Source organism: Macrobrachium rosenbergii, chromosome 53 (assembly GCF_040412425.1).
Source record: "Macrobrachium rosenbergii isolate ZJJX-2024 chromosome 53, ASM4041242v1, whole genome shotgun sequence".
NCBI lineage: Eukaryota > Metazoa > Arthropoda > Malacostraca > Decapoda > Palaemonidae > Macrobrachium > Macrobrachium rosenbergii.
In genome coordinates this window covers 34,779,369-34,798,375 of record NC_089793.1, presented here as the reverse complement: position 1 = coordinate 34,798,375, position 19,007 = coordinate 34,779,369, and the positions used below count along the sequence as shown (strand labels likewise).

The window sequence follows — 19,007 nt, the reverse complement described above, 5'->3', positions numbered from 1 at the left end:
TTACCAATGCGAATTATGTATCATCATTGCAATATCACGTAAAGGGGATGTAATTTACAAAAATAAACGGTGTGTTATCATTTACACCACCTCTTCAAGGCATACTAACCACATGCCTTGTTTATTTATATAGAATTAAGGAACTTATATGTAAATTAATTTTAATTTTGTCACCTGCCCTCAAAATTATCTTGTCCCCTCGTAAATCTTAAAGTAACGATAATCGTAAATTTGAAGGGAATTAATGTGCCATGTGTTAAAGTAGTTTAATATTAATGTGTTGAAGTATATAAAGTGGAAGCTTTTTCCATTTTGTGTGGGGATAAAGTAAAGTGAAAGCTTTTCCATTTCTTGTTGGGAGAAGAGTAAAGTACAGCAGCTGTGCCAACTTCTTGAATATCAACATACAAGCCCGAATGAAGGCTCGTATGTTATCTTCCGTGGGGAGCTATTATAATTTACAAAAAGTCGCTGCACAGCGCGCCTCCCCCCCCCCACGACCTAATTTGCCCTTTGTTTATTGAGAGTAGAGTCGTCACCGCATGGCTGGTCGTAGTTGACCCAGATATCAGAGCAAAGTTATCAACATTTCGATCTGTCCTTCCTTTTACCTGGAACAGATATTGAGATGACACAGGGTAAAAGGGCAAAGATATGAGACTGGATGCCGCTCCCTTAAGCAGCTTAGACCCACTAAGCTGCTTAAAACAACCTTTCTAAATGCATATTAAGCTGCTGAATTGTCTTTCCGTCCACAGGATCCCTGGGAAGAGGCAACCCGATGGCTGGACACCTGGCAAATGACACATTGTTTGCACATGGCCCCAATTATCGGCAGAAGTTTGCACGTGGCCACAACACGGCCGCAGCCTTAAAAGGGAAAGACAGGAGATCTGAGTAGGCAGTTGGTTGTGTGAGCAGTAGACGTGCAGTAGTAGAAGTACCGTGGCAGTAGAAGGCCGGTAGCCACACACGCAGGCAAGTGATACATTTCCTGAGAGGCCTTCATTCTTCCTTCCTGTCCGACTCCAGACGACAGTCATCCTCGAGGGACAGTGTGCATCGCCAGTGTGATCATCCCTCATCATCCTTCGCTAGAGACCCGCTTCCTCTAAGGTAAGGTGCGAGTAAAGACTTTTCAGTCACGACAGTTTGCCCTTTGGAAAGTTATTGGAGTGCCAGTATTTCACCTCCGTCCTTGTGCCAGTTTATCCAGTGCCATTTCCAATGTCCTGTGTTCAAGTGTAAAGTGGTCATTCATTCCTCGTGTCCTTGGCACCCTCAGTGCAGACTCAAGTCATATTCTATGTTATATTGTTCCTTTACTGGTGTGTAATGTGTAAATCTCTCTTGCAGAGGGACCCATTTGCAGTGGACTCATCTTTGACTGTGCCTTGCCTTAGTCAAGACTCCAGAAAGGATCTTTCAGGCATTGCAAACCCTTCAATAATTTACTTACCCATTTTTTCCCGCTAATGTTTTCTTTTGTAAATATAATTCCTAATTTTATCCCAAGTGTTTACGTAACATTTCTTATGAAGTAGAGCCTTCAGCTCCTAAAATCATCCCTTGTTCTTTTTTTACGATTTCTTTACGCAAGTCAGAACTCCAAGGCCAATTAAATAAAGTTTCCGTTGTGGCCTGTGACAATACCATAAACCAGGGAAATTTGTATATATATAATGAGTATATATATGTGTGTGTGTGTGTATGTATGTATGATATGTATAGTATATATATATATATATATATATATATATATATATATATATATATATATATATATATATATATATATATATATATATATATATATATATATATATATATATATACATATATATATATATAGAGCTCCTGATGGTTCAGTCGGTTACAGCAGCTTCTGACTCTCATATAATATATCAGAGAGTATTTGCTATCCATCCCGGGATTATATATGTAATCAACGGATAGGTTTGCTTAAAAGCAAATGGATGTTATGACTAACATACAAAACAAAGCTACTACAACACCTTCTAAAAACATAAACATATATATATATATATATATAAGAAAGGGCGTTGGTTCTGGTATATACATCGAAACATACAGCAGCAGCTTCGGACTTCGTAGGGTCTGTGGGCATCGCTTAATATTCAATAAAAGCACGTTAAAAGAAAAAAAAAAAAAATATATATATATATATGTATATATATATATATAGTCGGTTATGCAGCAGCTTCGGACTTCGTAGAGAATCCTGCAAGCCGGCTGATCAGAGAGGCAGACACTTTGCTATCCGTGTAGACATCCCGGGATTATATATGTAATCAACGGATAGGTTTTTAAAAAGCAAATGGATGTTGGCAGACTAAATACACACAAAAACAAAGCCACTACAACACTTTCTAAAACATAACAAACATCTCACACGTCTCGAACTTCGCCATACCCGCGCACAATTCTCGCTGCTGGGAAGAAAGGGGCGTTGGGTCTGGTATGATACATGAAACATACGTACCGGGGTCTAAGCGATGTCAGGCAGGGCAGCCGATCGAGACTACAGGTCTACCCCAAAGTTAAATCAAAAGTCCTTCAAAGAGGCATCGTGCTTACTCCCATACAAAAATGTGGGGAATAAAAGCACGTTAAAAGAAAAAGAAGAAGAAAAAGAATATATATATATATAATTATATATATAATTACACAACATTGGTTCTCAGCTATATAAACCATTCTGCCCGCAAGTGATTCTTACCATCTTACCATAAATGATACTTTCTTTTACTGATCCTCTCTCTCTCTCTCTCTCTCTCTCTCTCTCTCTCTCTCTCTCTCTCTCTCTCTCTCAGAATGTCTAAATCGGTTTAGAAGTCACTCGAACCTGCCAACCTCACATAACACCTCCCATAAATCATGGGAATGCTGAAGATATTTTTTTCCAGGTGTGAATTACCTCCAAGATAAGAAGCAAGCACACACCCTCTAGTCATAAATACCGCTCCCACAACGGCTTGTCTCCGTGAAGGCTGCTACTTTATTCACAAAACCTACTAAAATGCTAATCCGAATCCTTTTTGGCAAATAGCGCAAGTACTTTAGAATGACATAATTAACCATTTTGAATAAGCTCAAAACACGGACAATGAATTAACGAATTAGTGATAAAACTCCCGAGGCTTCTATTATAGTACCCAGTAGAGACATGTCATTTAACGCTTTATATGATAAATCATTTCGAATTCATTTCACAAGTGATCAGTTTCTGATCTCGATAAAGGAATGCCATGTCTTAACATATTAATTCAGTATATATAGGAAATCTGGTATGATCATGTTTTCAGTAAAATGTTTAGGTGATTACCTAGGACATTTAGAGTTGCCATGTACCCAAAATATAAATGTATTATAATATACCAAGTGTATATTAAGTTGATTAAAAAAACACAAATGAAAAGATAACACAGAGAAATCTTAAATCGAATAAATATTGCTACATATTCTTAAGCTTTATTCCACATACTTAAAAAATATGAATATCATCATCTCCATGGACGCACTTCTGCAATACCTGTAAACATGCATAAGCATAATTCATAAGATACAGCTGACACCATCTGTGAATTGCTTACCCAGTTCTTTCACTCATCATTTATACACAATAACAAGTACAACATATTTAATTCAATTAACTAATGGATTTGACAACTGATATCCATAAAAGTGACTACGTATTTAGAATCAGAGAAAACTGCGTTTTCAGACAACTGAAGGAAGCCGTGAAAGTCGTGAACGATGCGTCAAGAATGATTAAGCAACCTCCTGAAATATGCTTTCATAAATTGATACAATGTAAAAAATATCACCAAAGTGCTATGCATGCAATGAACTTCACCAAAATCTTCCTTCTGCGGAAATTTCAACATGGTGACGTCGATGTTTATTGCAATATCCGACTACAGAACACCAGTGTAAAAAAAGTGAAGGAGAATATCAAATACAATCAGATTTTATGTGCATATAAAATGTGCATATATATAAATATATATATACATATATATAAATATATATATATATATATATATATATATATATATATATATATATATATATATATATATATATATATATATGTAATATATATGAAAGCTTATAATGTACAGGGAACACAGCATGCACATAAATGAAGTGATTCATACCCAGCGCACAACACTGCGGAAACAAATGCTGCAACTAAATGAGTCTGTGATTCGTAGGAACTGGTTCCGTTGCCGCAGGATTTGCATAGGCGTAATTCGGATAGGGCGAGATGGTGGCTGGGTTCTCTGGATCCTGTACCTTTTCCCTAGTAGGAGAAACAAAAACAGTAAGTTCTAAATCCCTTTTGTGATTTATATCAGAATTACCCAACTAATTTTACAAAAATACTGACTGTATGTAAAAGCTTGATAATCCATAATATTGATAAATTATTTGCCTCTTCCTTCTTTTCTCAAGGTACAGCCAATCAAATCCTGCGTACTGAAATTGTAGACCATATTTGTGATTTACAGATATCATCCTACAATCTTCCTCAACATGGATTAGATGACTCACAGCATGATTCCTTTAACATCTAAATCTTTTGTGATTTGTAAATTTCCGACAAGTTTTTCAGGTGAGATCAAGTTACAAAATATCTAAAAACAGATAACTTTTAAATCAATTTCTCGCCCCCCACCCCCCCATCTACCTTTTCATATGAAGGTATAGTGAATCACATCCTTTCAAGAAAAAAAATTAATCATTCATAAGAATATATTTACAGTGGATAAATATACTTATGTAGCAAGGAAGTATTCTTCCTAAATTGCACAAACTATCCTGTAGAGAGAGAGAGAGAGAGAGAGAGAGAGAGAGAGAGAGAGAGAGAGAGAGAGAAAATGGAAAACTCTCGCTTAAAAAATTGAGCAGACGTTTCGGCATCGTCAGCGAAATCGCAAAATACAGGACAGTAAGATCATAAACCAGGAGTCATTTCCACTCTTGAAGTCGACAAGATCATACTGATTGCGACTATATTCGATTTAAAATTCAACTTGCAACACTTCAGTTAAATTTTATAATAACATTTTTTCTCAACACAATATGAGACAAAACTGCCAACTACAATAAGGGGCGCTATGGTATTAGAGAATTTATAAGGTGACCAGAAAGAACTGCGCTTTATGTATATAGTATAACTCATGCAATATATGCACATACATACATACACACATATATAAAGTAATATATAAAATATATGTGTGTATATATATAAATACATTACATGTTATTATACATATATATATATATATATATATATATATATATATATATATATAAATATATATATATATATATATATATATATATATATATATATATATATATATATAAAGTGATTAAGTGATTACTGTTCTAGAAATCAGAAGACAGAGAATCCCAACTCTGGAAATGGGTGACATGAAGGAATAACTAAAACAAGTGACCTTTATTTACATATGTCTAGAGGTAGGAAATCTATGAATCCCATTGTGTTCTTGTTTTGTTTCTATATGCACTGATATCCAAAGTTTAAAAAGTTTCTGTGAATTTTAAGCGCTACAAGAGCTATAAGAAACAAACTAAGTATAAAAAACATTCTGCCTTACGCGGCTTAAAGCAATTACAGCAAAAACGTATATAAAGTTTTTTTGGTAAAGCAGCAAACCAAATATATAAATTATATGTCTGACAAAGACGTGACCAACAACAAAGAGCAAAGTCTGCTATAAATTTCCTTTTGCCAAAGACAAGGACAACAACAAAAAAACGAGAACAAAAGTTTCTGTCCGATAGACATAAAATCAACAAAGTATATAAAGTTTACGAGTATCAAAGCCAAAAGCAAAAACAAAGAAGAGGTTACAAAAACCCCAAGAAGAACATCAAGCAAGGACACTTCACCTCATTTCTGAAGCACTCATGCCGATGTTTGGATAAATGGACCCCAGCATGCTAATCGTTTTCACTTCCTTCGGCCGCTTCTGGAAGAAGCCGAGCCTAACGCCTCTTTTGTAACTGCGGAAAAAGTAAACGAAAAAAAAAGTTATCAATTATTAATCAAAATAAACAAATGGCTGAAGAAAATATTAATACAGAGGGGAAAAATAACGAAGAATCTATTGTAAAACCAGTAATTTACTGGGACTTTATATCTCATTTTTTTGGGGCTATGTATATACATACACACAATACCAACGTGTATATATATATATATATATATATATATATATATATATTATATATATATATATATATATATATATATATATATATATATATATATATAATATATATATATATATTGCTTAACAATTATGTGACACTGAAAACACGCACCATAAAACCATGTCACGAACATTTTTCTATATAAATTATTACTAACTTGTAATATATTCCTATTCCGATGCCTACGAAGAACAGGAGAGCAAGAACGCCCCCCACAATACCAACTGTGAGTTGAAGGTTACCATCTACATCGCCGCCACCCTCAGTTGTAATAACAGATGTCGACGTAGTCAATTCGTCCGTGGATTCGCTAAAATTTAGCGACACTTCATGGATGGGCTGGCCCGACGATCCTGGTCGCCCATCAGCCGCCTGTACGGGAGAATATGTTCAGTAATATCCGTGGGTTCGGTTTGATTTTCGTATAAATATATAAAAAAGAAAAAAGAACTCTTCCTCAAATATAGGATTCCATTACAAAACGATTCATGGAAATCACCTTAACTGTGATAGTTTGAAAAGACAAAGAGCTCTTCAGCGAATAACTGATCACATTAAATGACTCTCGCGGTCAACGGCTCCCTCCCAAGCAACCCCCCCTCCCTCCCTTATTTCAGCTGGCTTTGAGCCAGCATGAGCTCTTCCTTATAGGCCACGCCTTTAAAAGTAAAAAAACAACTCGTTAGCTTCCTGCGCCCCCAAAACACGGTACCAGAAGAGTATCAAGGCTCGTTGTGACTGTTAAAATTGTTGGAGATATCTGCACACATTCCAGACATCTTTTCAAGATGTCTTCAACACTGCTTCTGGCAAAGTGAGAGCAAAACTAGAAAGACCAATTTCTGAGGTGGTACGAACAAAGACTAGCAGCACGAATAAAGGTCTTGAGCACAGAGGATTTTATCCAAGCCGACCCTATAAGAAGGGTCATTACAGCGTTGGAAGATTGTATGTTTTAGGAATTTCGACAAATATAAGGTCAGATAAAGTACATTGTCCATCCTCAGCGATGTTGATGAAAGAAAATTTTTAATCACTGAGTTAGTCTAATTTTTGTCCAGAAATATATCATCGTGCTTTAATAACAAAGCAACATACAGTTTATAAGTAAACACTATGGTTAAAAACATAATACAAACTCAGCTAAAAGGAACTGTTGAAAATACAAACATATAGCAAAGTACAGCATATCTATAGCTATCAAAGCAATGGAAAATAAAAACTCTCAAATACGAATAAGAACAGTAAACTTAACAAGTTTACTGTTAAGCAGAATAACGTAATTATCAAACTTACAGAAATATAATCTCGTTTTGGATAGTAAGATGTGGAATATCGATCATTAGAACGGTTGTATCTTTCCATTGGCAACTTAGAAAATTGTTTCGGATTTGTCGTTGTCTTTGTATAGAAAATAAGGTAGTGCTACAATACGTCCAAAAATTCGATTAAGGTTCATATACACAAAAATTTAGATTTTACAATCTAAAGACCGTCGGAGAAGTAAAACATGTAAAAAGAGAATCCCTGTAGTCTTACAGCAAAAACTATTTCTAGTTATGTAGTATGACATAAAAATGGAAGATAAATAATTACTCTCATGTTAATTGCAGGGCGAGTCCACGCTGTGGTATTACAAGCTTCTGTGGCGTTGCCTTTCACAACAAAATTTCTTTGGAAATTAGCTGGCTTTGATTTCTCGGACAGACAGACGAAATAATGTCTTAAGACGACCGTGCACTGAAAGGGGAGACATAACTTGAATAAATTCTTGGAGGTAAAATTTCAAGACAAAATCATTATCCAAAAGTTGACTCTTTGAAAGGAACAATGATTTTTCTGAACGGTATGTTATTAATATCTTTCGACCATTAACGCCCTAATATGAAAATTCTTAATGATAGATGACTTACATTTGCAGAGTCCAAAGACAGGCCAAAGGTACGCCTGGATTCAACTGCCCTCTGGAAGAAAATGTCAGAATGAATTAGGTGGTTATCGTAGCATGTGACACTAGTGGTAGCAGAGGCAGTACTATAACTGGAACAATCATTTGCATATTCAGTTTACGTACACACACAGATAATGAATGGAACTGGTGCACCATACCGCCAAATAACATCTAGTGCTTCTTACGTTTAGAACTACAATCATAACAATATACAGAAGACAAAATCTCACCAACTTTCTAGAAAAGGTTCGCTTCGCCAAAGAAGCTTTCTTGAGTATAATTTTCAAGGACTGGTTTCTCTCATCGACATCGAAGAATTTGGAGAACCTCAAGTCTTGAGACTTATAGACAGGCACGATACCCTCGTCCCAATGAAGTGTGTACAGGTCGTCTTCTGGATTGAGCAGGTCATCTTTCTTCACATAATACTTGAAGGTGACGTTTTCTCCATCGAAGGAGACATCCCCGCTGTCTATTCCCGTAGCAGAAAGATGTTTCGTGCATTCTGCATCTGTGGGAAATGAAGGTGTCTGAGTAAGAAAAGGTTACGAACGAGAAACCTATCAAATTATGCAATAAAATCTGAAACTCAAGAGTTGCATAGGATACCAGAAAATATATGTGCGTAATCTATATATATATATATATATATATATATATATATATATATATATATATATATATATATATATATATATATATATATATATATAATGTATAAGTATATATAATTATATAATTGTATATATATATACATATATATATATATATATATATATATATATATATATATATATATATATATATATATATATATATATGTATATATATATATATATATATATATATATATATATATATATATATATATATATATATATATATATATATATATATATATATATGCATCCCCATGCAGCACGAAGGGACGCGTGATTAGGAATATTATAAAATCACGTCAGAAGGTGAGTGATAACCGGGACTTTGAACAAGTACTTTCGTAGTTTATTTACATTTTCAAGGTCACACTGAGTACAAAAGAAGTTGACAGAGCCATGTATACAAAAAAAAAGGGGTTGGGGGGCGGGGATACAGTTTGTTAATCTGGGCAGCATATTCTTTAAACAAAAAAGATGGCGTCAAAGGATCAAGGGATAATCCATATCAAATTAATAATAACATAGGTAGGTAATTCTAGATTATACAAGTCCAAATGGTGTGATAAATATTGAAGTAAGTCATCAACAGGAACTTTATTAAATAAAGAAGTCACATCAACACTGGTTAATTTGTCAGCACTGGATAATTTAACATGGGAAAGTCTAGCACAGAAAGCACCAGAGTTTTGTAAATGAAAAATTGAAATTGTACCCAGACTAGGTGATAGTATTTAACTAAATATTTTGAAAGTTTATAACTAATAAAACCGGTTGAACTGATAATGGGCCGAATAGGAAAATCTTTTTTATGAGTTTTGATTAATCCGTACGCGTAAGGTAAGGATGGGCCAATCGTTGACTCTTTCTCTTTTATTGACCCGAATTCCTTCAGTATAGTTTTGTTTTGGAAATGAAACTTTTTATGACATCAGCTAAAGGGTCTTTCCGTAGTTTTTTGCAATTAATAAAATCAGATAATAAGTTTTCCATTTTTTCAACATTGCTAATTTTATCCAATATTACAAAACAATTGGATTTGTCGGCTTTAGTAATGTGCAAACTTTTATCTCTCTTCGTTTCGTGAATTGCATCTATTAAAATTTTTGGGAAATTCACTATATAGTTATCTGAAGTAAGCCGAAGAATAGACCTGTAACTCTAAATTCATTGAAGGTAATACAACTGTGTTTTTCTTTTCCAGTTTGGTTATCTCCGAGATGATGTTTTTGCACAAAATGTCATCACTAATAGAATATGATAAGACATAGCCTAAATCACATTCAAGATTCTGGTCCAGTTCTTTGTTCGAGAGGTTTATTACACAATCGCCTTTACGTTTGTTATTACAATCACTTATCTCAATGGGACATTAATTTATGATCTGTGTGACATGTAACGAATATGGTTAGTCTCTGTTTAGCCGTCAGCTTGTACAGTAATCTCTTATTAAAGAGACATATCTTTGCTCGTGTTTCTTTGCCAGCCTACAAGAGATCAAACATGATCCAGTTGGTGAACCAGTTTGTTTAGCTTGAATCTGAGTCTATTATAAATTCTATTCAGCAGCAATGTTATTGAATTCGAGCCTTCTTGTCTTTTCTATATGTTTCTTGAGGAGTACACAATTCATTGAATGATTTTGGGTTCACTTGTTCTTGTAAACATTTTTGAAGGAATTTCCGTCGAGTACTGTGTCCCTTTTCACCACTGTCCGTTGGAAGTTGAAAAGAACATCTGCCAGGAAAGGGAACAGGAGTAGAAAGTTTCTCCCGGCATCCATATCCAATGCAGCACGAAGGGACGCGTGCCTCAGAATATTGTAAAATCCACGTCAGAAGGTGAGTGAAAACCAGGACTTTGAGCAAGTACTTTCGTAGTTTATTCTACATTTTCAAGTTCACACTGAATGCAGAACAAGCTCATAGAACCTTATATACAAAAACAGAAGGGGGGGCAGGGTTACAGCATGTTCTTTAAACAAAAAGAGGATCAATAATAATCCAGGGTAGAGATTAACATTCCTGGTAGACGTAGCTTCAATAAAAACAGTTTCTAGAAGAATCCCTTTTCCGATGGTCGTTGATCTTGTAGATTATCGTTGACTTATCCCAGTTCATCGCATGGCCTGTCTTAAGCCAATGATGCGCAATGCCATTATTTGATAAGCCTCTTGAAATGGCATATTTGTGTTGGAAGCTTCTTACTTTTAGTCCTTTTAATGTCTGACCAACATAAATCTCATTACATTCTTTGCAAGGAATACTCTGTTTACCATTTCATCCTCATTTCATTTCTGCAGTGCCCATTTTAAAAACTACTGATATTTAACTTAGTATTTAAATATAATATTTCGAGAAGTAAACTAGTTAAGAATAGTCCGCCCAATTCAAACAACACTGTATACAGTATTCCTTGGAAAGAATGTAATATAAGATTTATGTTGGTCAAACATCAAAACCACTAAAGGGTGGCTCCCAACACAAATATCATTTCAGAGGCTTAATCAAATAATGGCATTAAGTCGATGACTTAAGCTGAAACGTAGCCATGCGATGAACTGAAGTCAACGATGTCTACAAGATCCTTTGACCATCAGAAAAATAATCTGCTAGAAACTGCTGCTGTGTTTGTTGAGCTAGTCCTCCAGAATGTTAATCTCCACCCTGGATAATCTTGATCCTTTGTCCCTGTCTTTTTTTATTTAAAGAACATGCTGCCCAGATTAACATACTGTAACCCCGCCCCCTTCTGTTTTTATATATAAGGCTCTGTCAACCTCTTCTGTATTAACTTTCCCTCAGACACAAGCTCTCTTCCTTTTCCTTCCGAGCCCTCTCCCACTAGGCTGGGACTCACTGCTATAAAACTTTCTCTCCTACTGATGGGTACCGTAAGGTTCAAAGGGGTTGCAATCCTGCCTGTCACCCTTTCTTTTTCACCAACTAACAGCCAAAAGCACTGTTACTTGTATTTTGACAGATAAATCCAGTTACGGGCTGCTCCAGGAGCAAGAGCCCCTGCCAGCACAAGGCTGGCTTTATCTTAAACAACATCTGTATTCAGTGTGAACTTGAAAATGTAACATAAACTACTCAAGCACGCGTCCTTTCGTGCTGCATTGGATATGGATGCCAATATAAACTTTCTACTCCTGCTCCCTTTTCTGGCAGATGTTCTTTTCAACTCCCAACGGACATTGGCGAAAGCACACAGTATTCGGCTTCGACGGAAATTCCATCAAAAATGTTTACAAGAACGAGTGATCCCAAAGTCATTATTACCTAGACGATTCCGAGTGGACAGTGAATCTCCTTTCAATAAATTGTTTGTAATCTCCCTCAATAAACATACAGAAAAGACAAGAAGGTTCGAATTCAATATTTTTAAGAAACTGAGAAAGGATAGATTTCATTTCGTGAATAGGACTCCCCCGATTGGATAACAGTGCTACTAAACAGAATTTATATTAGACTTAGATTCAAGCTAAACAAACTAGTTCACCACCTGGATCATAAATTCAAAAATCTTATTCAGATAAGTGATTGGAATAATAAACGTATAGACGATTGTGTAATAAACCTCTCGAACAAAGAACTGGACCAGAATCTTGGTTTATTATATTCTATTAGTGATGACATTTTGTGCAAAAACATTATCTCAGAGATATCCAAACTGGAACAGAAAAACACAATTGTATCACCTTCAATGAATTTAGTTACAGGTCTTTTCTTCGGCTTACTTCAGATAACAATATAGTGAAATTCCCAAAAATGTTAATTGATGCAATTCACGAAACGAAGAAAGATAAAAGTTTGCACATTACTAAAGCCGATAAATCCAATTGTTTTGTAATAATGGATAAAATTAGCAATGCTGAAAAAATGGAAAGCTTATTATCTGACTCTAGTACTTACAAAATACTACGGAAAGACACATTAACTGTTGTCATAAAAGGTTTAAATTCAAAAATAAAAAGTATACTGAAAGAATTCGGTTCAATAAAAGAGAGTGTCAACGACTGGCCCGTCCTTACCTTACATGTACGGATTAATCAAAACCCATAAAAGAGATTTTCCTATTCGGCCCATTATCAGTTCAACCGGTTTTATTAGTTATAAACTTTCAAAAAATGTAGTTAAATTACTATCACCTATTCTGGATACTATTTCAAATTGCCATTTACAAAACTCTGGTGCTTTCTGTGCTAGACTTTTCCATATTGAATTATCCAGTACTGACAAATTAACCAGTTTTGATGTGACCTCTTTATTTACTAAAGTTCCTATTGATGACTTACTGTACTGTACAGTACTTCAATATTGATCACAACCTTTGGATCTGTACAGTCTAGAATTACCTACCAATTTTATTATTAATTTTATATCCCTTTGTATAAAAAAATATAATTTCACTTCCAATGGTAATTGTTATGAATAAATATTTGGTATGGCTATGGGGAACCCTGTTTCGCCACTTTTGTCTAATATTTACATGGAATTCTTTGAGTCTAGACTTATTCCAAGAAATCTGTTCCCTAAGGTGTTTTGGGTTAGATATGAAGATGATTGTTTTTGTATAGTAAAATAAAATGTAAATATTCCTGGTTTCTCACAAACAATTAATAATCTTGTACCATCCATAAATTTCACAATAGAATATGAAGAAAATAATTGTATACCATTTTTGGATGTCTTAGTTGTTAGAAATAACACCAGTTTTTTTGTAAAGTATATAGGAAATCCACGGGTAATTTGTCATATATTCATTTTTACTCTAACCATGCTAAACAAATTAGGGTGTCAACATTTTCCAGTACGTATCTTAGAGCTCTTAGAATTTGTAGGCCTGAATTTTTGGAAGAGGAGTTTAAAATTATTGATAAAATAGGAGATTCATTATGTTACCGTTCATATTTTTTAGAACTTTGTAAAAATAAAGCAAAAATTACACATTACAATCCAACCAGTGTTAACAAAGAACTGAAGAAGAATATTCTCTGTTTACCATTTCATCCTCATTTCATTCTTGCAGTGCCCATTTTAAAAAGTATTGGTATTAACTTAGTATTTAAATATAATAATATTTTTAAAATAAACTAATTAAGACTAGCCTGCCCAATTCAAAAAATATTGTATACAGTATTCCTTACTAAGAAAGTAATAAGACATATTGGTCAAACATCGAAAGGACTAAAAGTAAGAAGCTCCCAACACAAATATCCCATTTCAAGAGGCATATCAAATAACGGCATTGCGGATCTTTGGCTTAAGACAGGCCATGCGATGAACTGGGATAAGTCAACGATAATCTACAAGTTCAATGACTATGGGAAAAGGAATCTGCTAGAAACTGTGTTTATTGAAGCTATGTCCACCAGGAATGTTAATCTCCACCCTGGATTATCCCTTATCCTTTGTCATTGTCTTATTTGTTTAAAGAGCATGTTGCCCAGATTAACAAAATGTAACCCTGCCTCCCATTCTGTTTTTTTTATATAAGGCTCTGTCAGCTTCTTTTTGTATTCAGTGTGAATTAGAATAAACTTCAAAAAGCTTGTTCAAAATCCAGTTTTCCTCACCTTCTGACATGGATTTTATTATATATATATATATATATATATATATATATATATATATATATATATATATATATATATATATATATATATATATATATCCGTTATCAACAATTTAATGGTAACAACCAGAGAAGTATAATAACCTGAAGTAATAAGCGCACGTGAAGACAATACATAATTCTTTATTTATAGCAAAAGATAAATGTGAAAAAAAATTCAAGTTATTTCATCATTTTATTTTTTCAGAATATAAAATTCATCTCCAGTTTCTCAAGCAAACAACTCCATTGAAGACTGCAGACCATATATAACTGTGGATGTATAAAGTTACATCTAACAAGTCCAGACAGGTCAAGACCTCAGAGTGAAGGTCAGGAAAAATTCAGTTGTCAGTGATGCTCCCGATGTCAGTTACTTTAGAGATCAGTTTATGAAGTTATATCCCACTATAGCAACTCTGTAATACAACCCACACTATGCCAGCCTAGTCGTCATCTTCCTAGGGTTGAGATGATAATGCTATACCACAAATAATTAGGATTTATCTTGAAGTATCTTTCCATTTACTGAAGAGTAAGCGAAGTCAAATGTGTAAACTTCCCTTGTCCTTCTAAGGTTCTAAGCAAGTCTTCTTCAGCTGTGCCTCTTCTGAGGTGAGATTAATACTTATTCACCTTCAAATGAGGTCATCAGTGGTGTAAGTACTGATAGATGAAAAAACGACGACTGCGGAAACTTCCACAACAATCTTTTCTTAAATGATGATGTTACAACTCTGCAGTTACTATTAAAATTCAAAACTGATTTAAATAATTTGTATTTGTTCATCCACGGCGTTAAATAGTTATGTCGCAACTGACGCATGCACTTTGCCTACCACCGTGATAACACAATGATGAAAGTTCAAAGAATGATTGATTAAAACCACATCACTTCGTATCAGGTTCATCATCTCTAAAAAGAGATCCATTTAAACTGCAAAAGAATGAAACCCTTCCCGTGCAACATAAATTTGTAGTAAGAAGAAACTGTTGACGTATAATGGTGTTATGACTGATAACAAAAAAGGACATGAAAAAATCTGGATTCGCACGCAATTTGGATCATTGGCAAAAAGCCAATATTATATCTAAATATCTAAATAGTAAAGAGTAAACACATTACCGCCCCTCCCCCAATATAAGTTTCCTGAACTAGAGCCTGAAGTATTCACAGGCAAGTTTCAATTTTCCTGGAACATGAACGATATATTATAAAAATTTCATTAAACATCCACTCATTTGTTTTCTTATTAACAGGAGGAGACACAGAGAAAACTGAAATCAATAATATAATCACACTGAGTGAGAAAACAGAAATATCAACATTCCATTTCCACAACAACGGGGTGCCGGTAGAATCAACAAGTGAAAAATGCCCCGAAGTTTCTTCGGCGCAATCGAGTTTTCTGTACAGCGTATAATCAAGGCCACCGAAAATAGATCTATCTTTCGATGGTCTCGGTATAACGCTGTATGAGCCGCGGCCCAAGAAACTTTAACCACTGCCCGGTGGTTACCTATCCTATAGCGTTCCCAGACGCACTTTTATGGCTAATTTTAACCTTAAATAAGATAAAAACTACTGAGGATAGAGGGGTGCAATTTGGTATGTTTGATGACTGGAGGGTGGACGTTCAACATACCAATTTGCAGCCCTCTAGCCTCAGTAGTTTTTAACATCTGAGGGCAGACAGAAAAAGTGCGGACGGATAGACAAAGCCGGGGCAACAGTTTTCTTTTACAGAAAACTAAAAATGAGATCGGATCACTGTTGCATCCATTTTCACACTAACTATTTGATCGTGGCTAAATTCCCTGAGCAAAAAATTTCCACAACATGGATCACACTGCCCAACTTACGATTGTCTTGTAAGCAGTCTTGTGCTTCCTGTCAAGCACTTTCTAGGGCTTCTTGTTCTCCTTCCTCTTAACATTTCCATTTATACACTACTTTCATCAATGAATACTCGCACATTCTTTCCACAGGACTGAATCACACAGGAGAAGACTGTGTTCTATTTCTTTTTCTTTTTTTTAACTATACTGATGTTTTTACCATTTCTGTATATCCTATATTTCTCACCTCACCAATTCTCTTACCTCCCATACACTATGCAAATTTCATCTCAACAACTCCAGACTTTCATTCATTTTCAATTCAACAACCACACTTCACTTTCACTGAGTAAAATTGGCTTTAAAGACTTTAGTACATTACAGCCTTGATTTCCACAGGCGCTATCAGTCTTTTTCAAACCTTTTGCATACACTGTCTTTCTTGCTACACTTCTCTAACTGCTTCCATTCTGCCACCATCCAAATTGTTCTTTACTCCCTCTTTCACTTGCTCTCATACCCTTATTCTGATTCCCACTGGTTTTATTCTCCTGCAAATCCTTACATACTCTTTCAATAGTTTTTGTAGCATCTCTTCAACTACCCAATCAGTAACTGTCTCATCTCCAAACATTAGCCATTCCTTCCTCTTACTCCAAAACTTCGCCATTTCCAGTATTGTCCTTTCCCTGACCTCTAATTTCACTGCACCCAGAAAGATATTTGGGAGTTTTGGCGACATAACATATCCTTGTCTCAGCCCCACTCTGAACCAGCCACTCTCTCACCTTCTCTTGGCATCCTACTAGAGGGAAATGCACGATTATTGTTATTCTTAGGAGAAGAGGGTCGTCTGCTTTATAGGGTGCTTATCCTTCGATCAGAGGGTCCATGCCTTTTACTAGGTGTTTCTCCCTTGTGGTATATCATATCTGTTACCATTAACTACTGTCACCCCTTGGGCGGCAATAATCGGGCTGTACCGTGGTGGTATTCCTCAGTCAATGGTCTATCTCGATGAGTGGTAATAATAATAATAATAATAATAATAATAATAATAATAATAATAATAATAATAATAATAATAAATCTTTATTGCGGCTCAGGGCTATATACATGGAAGATACAAATACAATATACACAATCTAGATATATAAGGTAACATGACAAAAATTATTATGGGCAGTATCCACACAGTTGCTGAAGAGGTAGAAAAAATAGAATTCATAATAACGGTAATGACAGTAATTATATGGGGAATAATAGAAAAAATTATTAAAATTGATAACAATTACAAATACAGATTACCGACGATTAATTTCCATCTGGCAAATTCAAGAGACGTGTTCACCCGCAATTTACGGGTATTTCCCCGTACCCAAGCGGTTCACAACGCCCAAATAAGAACGGCTCTGCCTTGAGACAGTCCATTAGAATCCCAAGCAGTTGGTACTTTCTTAGGCAAACAGTAACCAGCTAGCGCTGTGTACTATCACAACGGTTAGCGGTCAGTTTCAGCTGATTGAATAACTCACTCACTCTCTCTCTCTCTCTCATACACACACGCGCGCGCGCGCGCGCGCTGAATATTCTTCCGCACCCGTACATTATAATTCATAGTTACACTTTTGAGCTTCAGTAATCGTGCTAATCTTGATTAATTTTTACCACACATCGGGATCGAACATACGATTCGAGTGATAGGTAAGATCGCAATTGAGCCAGAAAAATCATAAATTTTAGTGACTAGAAAGGTTAATTTGGAAGCAACTTTGTCTTTAATTTTAGCCCTGGGCTCGATGCCGATGTGAGGTAGAAATCCATTTCTATTGCGCGAGGAAATGTGTGTTGGTTTCCAATAATCGCAGTTCGCAGAAAAAAAAAAGCACACCTGGTTTTGCGAAATGTTTCAAGCGTTCATGGTTAATTGAAATGAAGCTTACCACGAATACTGCTATACTTCATTAGTAGGCAATTTCTAGATAAGGTGTTTTTAATGTGTGTATCAATCATAAAATATATCTGTTTGCTACGCAATAATTCTAAGCCTTGCTTGAAGTATTTATTGCGAGGTTAAGACGTAAACGTCAACTCTTACATTTATAAAAGCTCACAGAGCTAACCGCAATTCAAGACTTCTTCAGTTCATTCCGTAGAAAAATAAAAGGTCTTCCATTCAAGGTAATTAATCTAATACATTAATCACACTTCTTATCTTCACATATAAGCCCAGACAAAATATGTCCCCTTCGTCCTTGATCAGCGTAGAAATACGTAATCACCTTAGAAGTGACACATCACCAACACAGATAATCCGCAACTTACTTGCTCTAGACACCTGGACGCTTTCACCAAGTGAAACGGAAGAAGCAATAAACGCATAAACGACACATCTCAACCAGCACGAATTGGACGATACCATGACTCCGTCACAGAAGACGTCGATCTGATCAGTTGCAACGAGTAGCTTCTTATTTCCCTCGCCAGTTCCTCCGACCAAATCATTCCCAGGGACATGTGAGGGTATATATCAGCCTATCCCCTGTGCTTAATCCGTCTTCGACCCTCAGAAACCACTTAAAAGTTACCACACGACCGACATAAAACGGAATCAAAGCTTCAAAGGGACTGCTTCTTTTTAAAGTCGTCCATTACTGGTAAGCGAGTCA

General features: G+C 35.4%; 1 protein-coding gene across 2 annotated transcripts; it reads right to left on the bottom strand.

The window, feature by feature from the left end:
- Positions 1-4,138: 4,138 nt before the first annotated feature.
- On the bottom strand, positions 4,139-19,007 carry LOC136834178 (uncharacterized). 2 transcript variants are annotated; one of them, XM_067096445.1, is made up of 7 exons: positions 18,664-19,007; positions 8,455-8,735; positions 8,187-8,237; positions 7,870-8,013; positions 6,431-6,645; positions 5,950-6,063; positions 4,139-4,327 (listed from the first exon to the last, which is right to left on the bottom strand). In XM_067096445.1, the coding sequence occupies exons 1-7, from the start codon at positions 18,758-18,760 to the stop codon at positions 4,216-4,218; spliced, it is 1,014 nt and encodes a 337-aa protein (XP_066952546.1). In that variant the 5' UTR covers positions 18,761-19,007; the 3' UTR covers positions 4,139-4,215. The 2 variants fall into 2 exon arrangements, with proteins under 2 accessions (XP_066952546.1, XP_066952547.1); XM_067096446.1 differs by lacking the exon at positions 7,870-8,013.

What these genes read in the sequence shown, in the direction of transcription:
- LOC136834178 (XM_067096445.1), bottom strand. Translation starts at nt 18,760, where the DNA reads ATGGTATCGTCCAATTCGTGCTGGTTGAGATGTGTCGTTTATGCGTTT. An exon ending in CGTCCAGGTGTCTAGAGCAA is followed by an intron (nt 8,736 to 18,663) that starts GTAAGTTGCGGA and finishes CATTTCCCACAG; the next exon opens with ATGCAGAATGCACGAAACAT. An exon ending in GAACCTTTTCTAGAAAGTTG is followed by an intron (nt 8,238 to 8,454) that starts GTGAGATTTTGT and finishes ATTTTCTTCCAG; the next exon opens with AGGGCAGTTGAATCCAGGCG.